The 11870-nt window shown below is 38.0% G+C and overlaps 1 protein-coding gene across 1 annotated transcript; it reads right to left on the bottom strand.

Moving 5' to 3' along the window:
- Positions 1-1623: 1623 nt before the first annotated feature.
- On the bottom strand, positions 1624-7470 carry LOC113663718 (radial spoke head protein 3 homolog). The gene is made up of 8 exons (XM_027179134.2): positions 7223-7470; positions 7037-7100; positions 5557-5662; positions 4411-4556; positions 3333-3536; positions 2940-3102; positions 2663-2749; positions 1624-1723 (listed from the first exon to the last, which is right to left on the bottom strand). The coding sequence occupies exons 1-8, from the start codon at positions 7333-7335 to the stop codon at positions 1677-1679; spliced, it is 930 nt and encodes a 309-aa protein (XP_027034935.1). The 5' UTR covers positions 7336-7470; the 3' UTR covers positions 1624-1676.
- Positions 7471-11870: the final 4400 nt, after the last annotated feature.

The raw sequence follows: 11870 nt of genomic DNA, 5'->3' as shown, positions 1-11870 counted from the left end.
CTGCATTATATAATAGGTGGCTCAGTGGCCAACACGCTGCAATTTTGACTTTTACCTGACGGGGGCAGCAGACACATACATTAACAGCTAAAATTCCAGGAGCCTTTTTGAATAATTGACTAAACCTGCAAAGGAACCTACTGCATGAGTCTGGAGTGTCATTTGTGCATTTCTTCAGCCTTAGTTTTTAGTCACAGTCAGAAAGCATGAACCAGGGTTTGAGTATTAAAAACGCTCTAACTTTTCCAGAGTGCCCTCTGTGGTTTATAATGCCTTTTACACTAAGTAAGTTGCATTGTATTGTATGAAGCTCTGCAATAACGGTTTTGCTAATTATAAGCTTACTTAAGTGCTGAAAATAAAGCTATAGTCATATATTAAACAAGTGCTTCTGAAAACACTAGTTTGAAATTGACATTTTTGTGTGTTTTTTGTTTCTGTCATTTATTATTAAACCAAGAATTAAGAGTTCACATCTGATGAGCTTTGAGCCCTGGATTTTTTTACTCATTTACTTGTAACAGTTTACTCACTTATCATTCAGGACTCTGAAGCTCAGTACTGCAAAACAAAGACAAATTTGCTCCAAAACAAATATCAGTGCTAGTAATTTCATATTGATGAGCTAAACATTAACATTTACATTTAAGCATTCTTTCACAAGCGTTTAGTGATTACATCTGATGTGATGACATGTTTGGGCCTGATTGTGATCTGTGCTAATTACACAATCAGAAAATATGTAATCAATATGGTATTGGGTTGATTTCACAATCAGAAAATATGTATCAGTCAAGCAGACCACTTTGGCAAGTACAAAACTAGCCACGGTTAATAAAAGTTTTAGATGACAATGCTTGGATTTTCTATTCATTATTTTGGATAAAGTTTGCTGTAGCATATTATTGTTTTGTATCCTTTAATTTTACACATTAAAATGCATTGTCTGTCTGAAAAACAAAGACAATTAGTTTATTTTTGTATTTCTGATGAGTTTGTGATGTGTTTCAGGATCTGCAAGACAATGCCGTGCTTTTTTGTTAGCTTTATCATAGAGTTGCACACAATTTTAGAAAATGACTTATTTTTGTGCAGCCATGTTGATGTATGTATTAGATTTGGTGGTCCTGAACTATGTGGTTCACTGGGTCCATGAGCTGGAGAGAGTTCCAGACAAAGGAAACAAGTACGTTTACATCACTGGCTGCAACTCCGGCTTTAGGAACTTTCTAGCATGCCATCTGGACAAGTGCAGATTCTGGTGTCAGCATGTTTTACAGAGAAGGGTGAAGAGGAACTGAAAGTTCTGCTCAAATAGAATATCAAATGTCCATCTTTGATGTCAGAAAGCAGGAAATCATAAACAAAGCAACAGCCTTTTTTTAAGGAACCAGTGGGGCAGTCTGGTGGGGAACACACATCCAACCTATGAAGCTCTTCATTATTATGAAATTAACATGGCATAAACCCATGTACTTATAATTTCCAAATACAGTTTTAATTAACTATAAGCTCTAAGTATATGTACACTTATAGTCAGAGGTTTTTTTGTTACTTTCTTTTCCAGCAAGTAAATAAAAAAGTACAAATATAAAATAATAAAATAACTCAGAGTTGATTTGGAAATATTTTTATTCATTAATTTTTGGTTTATTTGTTTGTTTTGTTTTTCACATTTAGTTACTTGGAGCCTGTTTCTGATTGGTCACATCTTCGATGATCACTACAACAGAAAAGAAAAAAGAGCAATGTGACATCACAATTTTTAAAATAATTCATACGATTTCATAATTAAATTCTATCCGTCACTCAAGATATATTAATGTAGGTTAACTGATATCAGATATTCAAACACAAGTATATAGAAACTGTTCAAAGCAGCATCTTTACCCATCAGGCAAATATGGGAAAAATATATAGCAAACTATTTTGTAGGCAAAATCAACACCTAAAGTCAACAGCCTGTCAAAGAAGATTCCTGTGCTGCTACATAGTCCAGCTCCAACTTCATCATTAACACTAATAGGACTGATGTTCCTTATTCTGCCCAAATCATGATATGGTTGTGCATACTGTACATGAATCTGCTAATAGATTTGTCCAAAATCTTCCAAAAAATCGATGCAAGCAGCAAGGTAAAATGTGGCCAGGCGATGAGGAGAATTAAAGAACCACACAAGCATATGGTTATGACATGCTGTGCCAATCACTTACTTCTAAAATCCAGACAGCTTTTGAAGCTGCATTTGGAAACTGGGAAAAGCAGGAGATTTGTCTGATCTTGTCTAAAAGTTTCTTTGACCACAAGACTGTTTTTTTTTTTTTTTTTTTTTTTTAACATGCAACATCTCTTGAGGGGATTTATATAGACATACAGAAGGCATGACTTTACAAATCATGTCCAATGATATGAACTAAAATCTGAACTTCAAATGTCATACTGAGAAGTATCTGAAGGATTGCTAATGGAAACTATTACTCAACTTCTTGAAGAGAATTTGTGTAAAAATATGTAATATAATTATGTAGGGATTTTTTGCAGGATGATGAGGAAATATTTGAGAGAAAGCCAGTAAACAAAGGGTAGTCAGTATCTAATGAAAACTTTACATTTGATGTAGAGTAGAATAAAATCTTAATCTTTAAAAGCTACTGTACTGACTGTCAAGCACTGTGTGTAGAATTTGTTCCTTTTCCAGAGTATCGTTGACTTCTTCCATCAGCCAAGGAAGGTATCCAGTTTCTATATCTGATGTAAAGAAAATTATATAAAAAAATTATATTAAAAGTATATATCACAATAGGATCTGTACAGTATATGTAAGGTACAGAGCAAATCATCTTGGTGTGAAGTAAATGGGCTGGGGGATTTAATACAATATTACTTAAAACACTTTTTAATACTTAATATGTTGCATGATAATGAATAAAAAACACACCTCTCTGCACTGGGTCATAGAAATATCCATCGTCTCTCAGTTTTGAATACACCGAGGGAAGCAGGTCAGCAAGAAATTGCTGAGCGAAAGTTCTTGCAGCGATTTTCTCTCTTGTTTCTTGTTCCTTCTTCAGAACCAGCCTTTGCTGCTCAATCCTCCGAGCCTGCATTTGGAAGACATGTCAAATTTGTACAATGATGTCATTTCAGCCTTGTTCTGAATAACATACCCATAATAGATATCTATCTATCTAAAGACTGAAGATAAATCAAATAATGTAAATTCAATTATTTATTATCTATCCAGAACTGCTGAAGAATGCCCATATCATTTATAAAGATGGAAAATGGGTAAAATGACAATTCCAGCTGGAGAGAATGCAGTTGATTGTACCTTCTCCTCTCTGTGTCGCCGCTCTTGCTCCTCCAGACGTTGAACTTCCACCAATTCAGCATTACGCAACTCCTGGAAAGCCTGCTCTTGAGCCCTCAGTCCAGCCAGCTCTTCCTCCTTCAGTACTTCTAGCAAAGCCTGCTCCATGATCTTTCCTACCAACACCTGCATCATCGGCTCAATCTCCAGATCAATGTCAAACAACTGTAACCAAGAAAGACACCAAATTGATTAGACCAAATCTTATGTCAAAAGGCTTGCGTTAAAATGCTTCACTATCAGACTAACGCAAATACCTACAGGGACAATTTTTAATGTCAAATTGTTTAATGATTTCCTGATGATTTCTTAAATTTTTTTAAGTATCGGTATCTATTGAATTGAGTACAAATTTGTCTCTTCTGCAGACGACTTCATTGTGATGAACAAACGATTAGGAAAAACCTTTCAACTAAATGACAACTGAATGACATTTACATTGAATTCAAACCATACATTTATCCACAAATAAGCATTTTTATCTCAAAACACCAATACCATTGCCTAATTGTCAGTGATCTTTATAGTAATAACAATTTTCAGTGAGTAGAGCAACTGGCATTCCAAATCAGATTTTGTATATTAAAAAAATACAGGATGAAGGAGAAGCAGTGAGTGCTTTTTGACACAAAAAAATTGCACTCTAATGCCTTCACTGCCATTGATAATCGCTTCAACAATCTGTTCTATATTTGCATGAACTTTAAACATTTCTCAACTGGGTCGTGCAACTGGACAGTCATTCTAGTCGACAGTGGTTGCTGTCGCTCATATCATCAAAATGAGTGATTTCTGGTCAATTTTTGCATGAGGTCACACTAACACATACACAACAAGGACTGTATTAGATATAATGTTAATTGTCTCTATATATACCTGCTATTAAATACTTCAAAACTGTATGAGATATCTTATACAGAACTGAATATATTCAGTGCACAATCCTGTTAAAAAGTGGCCATAACCACTGTATTTAGGCAAAAAACAACAACAAAAAAACAAAAAACAGGATGACGAATACTAAATAAATGATCTGTACCTCTCCTTCTTCTATCTGTGTTGCTACATCTTTGCTGGTCTTGGCAGGAATAAACAGAGGTGTTGATGGCATGTCCAGAAATGCATCTGACTGGCATTCCACACTTACATAATCAAGGTGTTCAATCAGCTCCTCCAAGTATGTTTCTAGGACACAAATAAGACCTAGTCTGGTGCACAAAGGAAGAAGCCTGTATTCATCACACATACATTATGGAACCCCAAATTTAGTTTTTTCGCATATTCCATTTTTAGGAAGTTGGGGTCAGAGCGCAAGGTCAGTCATGACACAGCATCTCTGGATCAGAAAGGGTTAAGGGCCTTGCTCAAGGGTCAAACAGTGGCAGCCTGACACTGCTGGGGCTTGAAATACACAATACAAGCAATATGAATACAATAGAAGCTTGATTGTTCACATTTGCTTCTCAAATTAGACCTTGTTCATATCCAAGACTCTAGGGACAAACAGATAGCATTGCACAGATAAACACTATGTACACAGAAGTGCAAAGCCGATTAAGAGAATTAAAATAGGCAAGAATCACTGTGTAAAAAGATATGTCTTGTGAACAGCGTCTTTCCTAACTGGATTTTCAGTAAAATACAAACATGTCTTAAGAATTTTTTTAGAGAAGAATAATGCAACCACTTTAGCTAGATAGTAAAATACTATTAGCACATGATTATCAGTGTAGGATCCATAAAGCATGGCCACACTTGCTGTATTTTTTTAAATTTTATTATTTCGAGGGAAATCACACCCCACCGTTATATTAATCTGTTATATTATTAGCTCATTTTACTTCTCATGGTAGTGTTTGACAGTTAGTGAGGTGCAAAATGTTTTGGGAGCCCTTGGTATGAGCAAGGTTCTAGTCTGAAAAAATACAAGAAACTCTTAGTGGAGTTATTGATGTGTCTCAAGAAAGTAATGACAGAGAATGCTGACAATGAACCAAAAGTTTGTTTCCACCATTGGAATGAAGAGGAAAGTAATAAAGAAAGCAACAAAGGAATCGGTGCGAACAAAAAGACGTACTACTTTAACGTAATATCATTAGGTACGTTTGATATATTTAGCCTAAATATACTATATACAAGTTGAACACCACTGGAAAAGGTTCAACAATGATTAGTAAATAGATACCAGTCTGAATTTCTGCATGCTTCCTCTTATCGAGTCTGCCTGGACTTCTTGTCTGAAACCTAGGTTTTCTGACCTTTCTTGCTGCAGGTCCTCGTGTTGCTTCGGGCTGTCATTGAAAAAAAAAAAGAAATCGTAAATTATTACGAGAAAACATATTATTAAAAGGAAACAACATAAATGAAGGATGTATTCCAAAATACCAACATTCATACAGATGGGACATTAGTAGAACAACTTTTTTCTAAGGAGTAATAGACCAACATCATAGATTCTGCATCAAGTGATTCCATCAAGTGACATCCAATTTAAAAAAATAAAATAAAAGCTTGGCGGTGTATTGCAGAACAAAACTTTTACACCCAGACATAAGTCATTTAAGTCATGCTGTAATTATCAGCAATCAGGTGATATACGATGACACATTATTTCCTCAGGAGCTCTCGGTTGCACTATTATAAACTGTTGTAAAAAGGACATTATTTACATTTACATTATTTACTGTCCAGTGTCACCAAAATGAGGATGAGGTCCCTTCTGAGCCTGGTTCCTCTGAAGGTTTCTTCCTCATATCATCTATGGAGTTTTTCCTTGCTGCCGTCACATTATTTTTTAAAATTAATTTTAAACTTTAATTGTATATTTTTATTTCTTTATTTTCATCCTTATTTTTTCTTCTTCTTATTATATATTTATTCATTTCTCTCTCTCTCTTCTGTTTCCATACAGAACAGCCATAGACAATGGGAATTGTTAAAAGCGCCATAGGCAATTAGACCCAGATGCATAAACAAAACCTGGAAATACAGCTACAAACATACAATAACACGAGATATAGACATAACCTGGCAAACTCTAACTTGACATAACTTGGCAAAAACAGAGATAACAACACCGGCGATATTGATGATATTACAACACCGGCTGCAACAACTACATACAATGGCAATTGCATGAACATATGTATATAGTTTTTATAAAATATTTCCAATATTTGTTTTCTTGTAATAACAATATTCTTTTTAATAATGATGAGATTTTCTGGTTGCAGGCCCGTCGCCAAGGGGGGCATTAGGGAGCATTGCTCCCATTGCATACCCCTTATGGTAGACGCTCTTTTAAATAAGCAAGCCACTAGATGGCACTGTGTTCACCGTTAGTTAATGAATATTGTGCAATGAGTTATAAAGATTAATTAATTAATGAGTTATAAAGAATCCCCCATTCTGTAGGTTCTGGCGATGGCCCGGATTGGTTGTAATGATAAATGGGACCAAATCATTGTAAAAGACAAAACCTTTGTTGTTGCTGCAAACAACACAATCACGTGACCCGAGTCCACAACCCTGACTAATGAGCTGTTTTCACCTGTTAACGAGGTACTTATTGGGATATAATTTCCTTGCATGGCAGTAATGTGATTCCACAGTTCCCGTTTCTAACACTTGTGCTAAATATGATTCCTGTTTGTGTAAATACTCACGGTATTTTCTCTGACGACACGTCGATCATACACAATGTTCATATAGACGGGTCGCAGTTCGTTTCTGTTTCACGTGAAAATGAAAAAGAAAAAACAATAACATAAAGAAGATGCGCCAGGCGATATAAACACACACTTGGATTACAGCTACATTTAGATTTAGCTCGATAACCGAGAAAGACTTACTCCATCCTCGGTTCATCCGTGTACATGCGACGGTGAGGATCGGTGTGTGGACGGCTGGGAAATGTGTAGCTTCCGTTCGGAGACCGTCTTGTAGTCTTGGGCAACGAAGTCATTTTTTCTAAGATAGCAGTGTAGGTAAAACTGTAAACCCGTCGCTTGCTAAGACATAAACAGCGTCTGTTATTTATGTATGTTACCCTGGCAACTAGGTCGAGGTATGGAACTGTTTATGACGTTTATGACTTATGACGTAACACCTCAGAATGAACAATTAAATCAATCTGAATCAGAATCAGAAGACTTAAATCATTCCCAGCTGTAATTCGGTTCCTTATAGCAGCTCCAAGTCACCAAAATAATAACACAAAAATAGAGACGTGTGTAACAAGATAATATATGCCAAAAAAAATAATAAAAAATTTACATACATTCATTAAACAGAAGTTTACAGGGCTCTCAAGTTCTGAAGACAGGCAAGCGTGACATCTACACCCCCCCAAACAAACAAACAAACAAACAAACAAACAAATAAACATATAAATAAACATATAAATAAAATAAATAAAATAAATAAAAATAAAAAATGGGGGAGTAAGGATCACTGACCGCAATTTAACCAAATACAAAAATTTGTTTTGTTTCCATTTATTAATTTGTATGTGTGTGTGTGTGTGTGTGTGTGTGTGTGTGTGTGTGTGAGAGAGAGAGAGAGAGAGAGAGAGAGAGAGAGAGAGAGAGATTATTCCATTTATTAATTTGTGTGTGTGTGTGTGTGTGTGTGTGTGTGTGTGAGAGAGAGAGAGAGAGAGAGAGAGAGAGAGAGAGAGAGAGAGAGAGAGAGAGAGAGATTATGAGTGGACTCCTTTATCATTTGTAATGTTGGTCCCATTTAAAACAGTTCGGCTCAAGCCCAGCCATTTGTAGGGTCATGATTGAGGACAATGTCCCGTCCAGAGACAAGCTGTTTCGTGTTGAGATTTTGTTCAAATCGACAAAAGAAAATACCCTCTCTAATGAAAGTTTTTTTTATTGGTTGTTGCGTTAAATCTTAGTGCTATTGTCTGATTGGCTATTGTGTAGCCTCTTTTTTAGATTGGCTGATAAGTGTCAGGCGCGACCAAGAACTGAGACGCGCTTGATTCCTGCCCGGTCCCATAGAGACAGCGGTGCGGCATATTAAATAAATAGTCAAAAAGATTTTCTGCGTGAGAAATGCAATGTGTGGCGGGAGAGCGGGACAAAAGACCAAAATGCGTGACTGTCACTCTCAATGCGTGACACTTGACAGCCCTGAGTTTACATACGGGTGAAAATGTGCAAAATGCTCAGTACCAGGTGAGATGTGAAAAAGATGCAATGTGCTCACACATAATCAGTACACACAATGTACTATTAGACATATTTACACTACACATTATATAAGATATGCTGGACCGCAGAGTGAAGGCAAAAGGGCCAAGTGCTAAGCATCTCTGGGAACTCCTTCAAGACTGTTGGAAGACCATTTCAGGTGACTATCTCTCGAAGCTCATCAAGAGAATGCCAAGAGTGTGAAGCAGTAATCAAAGCAAAAGGTGGCTACTTTGAAGAACCTAGAATATGACATATTTTCAGTTGTTTCACACTTTTTTGTTATGCACGTATATAATTCCACATGTGTTAATTCATAGTTTTGATGCCTTCAGTGTGAATGTACAATTTTCAAAGTCATGAAAATAAAGAAAACTCTTTGAATGAGAAGGTGTGTCCAAACTTTTGGTCTGTACTGTATACACACACACACACACACACACACACACACACACACACATATATATATATATATATATGTGTGTGTGTGTGTGTGTGTGTGTGTGTGTGTGTGTGTGTGTGTGTGTGTGTGTATACAGTACAGACCAAAGGTTTGGACTCACCTTCTCAAAGAGTTAAGGTGCAACAAACAGGTTTACAGATACAGAAATGTCCAGTGGTAACAGATAGATTAATGTCAAACAGATTATTATATTAAATAAAATGCAGTGCTCCAGTATTGAGCTGTTGGAGTTAAAATGCAGTGTGTGGCATACCATATTGTGAAAGTATACTGTAGGGTGTATTAGTTATTACTGTTAATTAGTCTGATAGCCTGAGGGAAAAAGCTATCGTTCAGTCGGCTAGTGCGGGATCGGATGCTGCGGAGACGTCTTCCTGAGGGAAGCAGAGAGAGCAGTCTGTGGGACGGGTGGCTGGAGTCACTGATGATCCTCCGGGCTTTTCTTATACACCGCCTTGTGTAGATATCCTGGAGGGAGGGAAGCTCACCTCCAACAATGGGGCTGGCAGTTCGCATGACCCTTTTCAGGGCTTTACGGTTGCCAGCAGTGCTGTTTCCAAACCAGGCAGTGATGTAGCCCGTCAGGATGCTCTCTATAGTGCAGGTGTAGAATGTTCTGAGGATGCTGGGGCTCATTCCAAACTTCCTCAGCTGCCTCAGGAAGAAGAGGCATTGACGTGCCTTCTTCAGTACTGCGTCAGTGTGTGTGGCCCAGGTGAGATCCTCGCTGATGTTAATGCCGAGAAACTTAAAGCTGCTCACCCGCTCCACAGGTGTTTTGTTGATGGTGATGAGTTTATATTCACTCCTCTGTTTCCTGAAATCCACCACCAGCTCCTTGGTCTTGTCAATGTTGAGTGAGAGGTGGTTCTCCTAACACCATTTAGTCAGGGTGCTCACCTCTTCTCTGTAGGCCGTCTCATCGTTGTCGGTGATCAGGCCTATCACCGTTGTGTCATTAGCAAATTTGACAATGACGTTGGAGCTGTGTGTGGCTGCACAGTCATGTGTGTACAGGGAGTACAGGAGTGGGCTGAGAACACAGCCCTGAGGAGCACCAGTGTTGAGGGTCAGTGGGGAGGAAGTGTTGCTGCCCATTCTTACCACCTGACTTCTGCCTGTCAGTTAACAGGGTTAACAACGACCACCACCAGCACTGTTGACCTACAGGGTGCAGGCAGATAAGGGTTCGTAGTCAGAGAGAGAAGAGGAAATGCAGGTGTATAGGACTAATAATAGGGATGCTTAACGTTGGTACAATGACAGAGAAAAGTAGAGAGCTGGCAGACATGATGGCGAGAGGAAAGGTGGATATACTGTGTGTGCAGGAGAACAGGTGGAAGGAGAGCAAAGTACGTATTATTGGAGGGGGATACAACTGTTTTATTGTGGTGTGGACAGGAGTTATGGGGTAGGAGTAATCCTGAAGGATGAGTTTGTGAGGAATGTTTTAGAGGTGAAAATAGTGTCAGACTGGGTAATCAGTTTTTGAGGTTAGAAATTGAAGTTGAATGTCATTAGAAATCAGTTTGAAGTTAGAAATTTAAGTTGAATTTGATCACTGATTTTGCTCCAAAAGTGCAAGGCTGTGAGTTAGCAGAGAAGGATAGAGTTTGGAGTGAGTTAGATGAGGTGATAAAGAGTATTCCCAGATGGGAGAGAGTAGTGATTGCAGCAGACTTCAACGTGCATGTTGGTGAGGGGAACATAGGTGATGAGGAGGTGATGGGCAGGTTTGGTGTTAAGGAAAGGAACCTAGAAGAACAGATGGTGGTGGACTTTGCTAAGCGGATGGAAATAGCTGTAGTTAACAATTATTTCCAGAAGACAGAGGAACATAGTGTTACATTTAAGAGTGGAGGTAGGAGTAGTCGGTTAGACTACATTCTATGTAGACAAGGCAATCTGAGAGAGATTAGTGACTGCAAAGTGGTGGTAGGAGAGAGTGTAGCCAGACAGCATCAGAAAATCAGTTGAAATCAGACAGCATGAGTTGAAAAAGGAAGAATGTTGTGAGGAATTCAGACTGATGGAGAACGGACCCAAGAAAATATATATGATTACAAGGAAATGAAGAGCAGAGTGATGAGGGACCTGGCAAAGGTCAAAAATAAAGCATACAATGAGTTGTATACCAGGTTAGACACAAGGTAAGGCAATAAGTACAGATTAGTGAGACAGAGAGATAGAGGGAAGGGATGTGCAACAAATAAGGGTGATTAAAGATAGAGATGGAAAGGTGCTAACAGATGAGGAGAGTGTGCAGAGAAGATGGAAAAAGTATTTTAAGGAGCTGATGAATGGGGAAAACGAGAGAGGAAGAAGCAAATATTGGGAGGAATAAATAAGACGGGAGGAAGAAGCAAATATTTAGAGAGGTAATTAGCAAAGATTACAAATAATGAGGGGAGAAAAGCTCTGAGGAGAATCAGGAGTGGAAAGGCTGTTGGTCAAGATGACATACCTGTGGAGGTGTGGAAGTATCTAGGAGAGACAGCAGTGGAGTTTCTATCTAGATTGTTCAACAGGATTTTAGAGAGTGAGGGTGATGTGCAGAGTTGTAACAAATACAGAGGTATAAAGTTGATGAGCCACGCAATAAAGCTATGGGAAAGAGTAGTGAAAGCTATGCCAAGATAGGAAGTGGATATTTGTGAGTATGGCTTCATGCCCAGAAAGCAACTGATACAATTTTTGCTCTGAGAATATTAATGGAGAAGTACAGAGATGGTAGATGGAAGAAGCTGCACTGTGTATTTATGGATTTAGAGAAAGTGTATGACAGGGTGCTGAGAGAGGAGCTATGGTAATGTATGAGGATGTCAGGAGTGGCAA

Source organism: Tachysurus fulvidraco, chromosome 21, assembly GCF_022655615.1.
Source record: "Tachysurus fulvidraco isolate hzauxx_2018 chromosome 21, HZAU_PFXX_2.0, whole genome shotgun sequence".
Taxonomy (NCBI): Eukaryota; Metazoa; Chordata; class Actinopteri; order Siluriformes; family Bagridae; genus Tachysurus; species Tachysurus fulvidraco.
The sequence above is the reverse complement of the archived record's forward strand: the minus strand, read 5'-3'. Positions and strand labels throughout refer to the sequence as shown.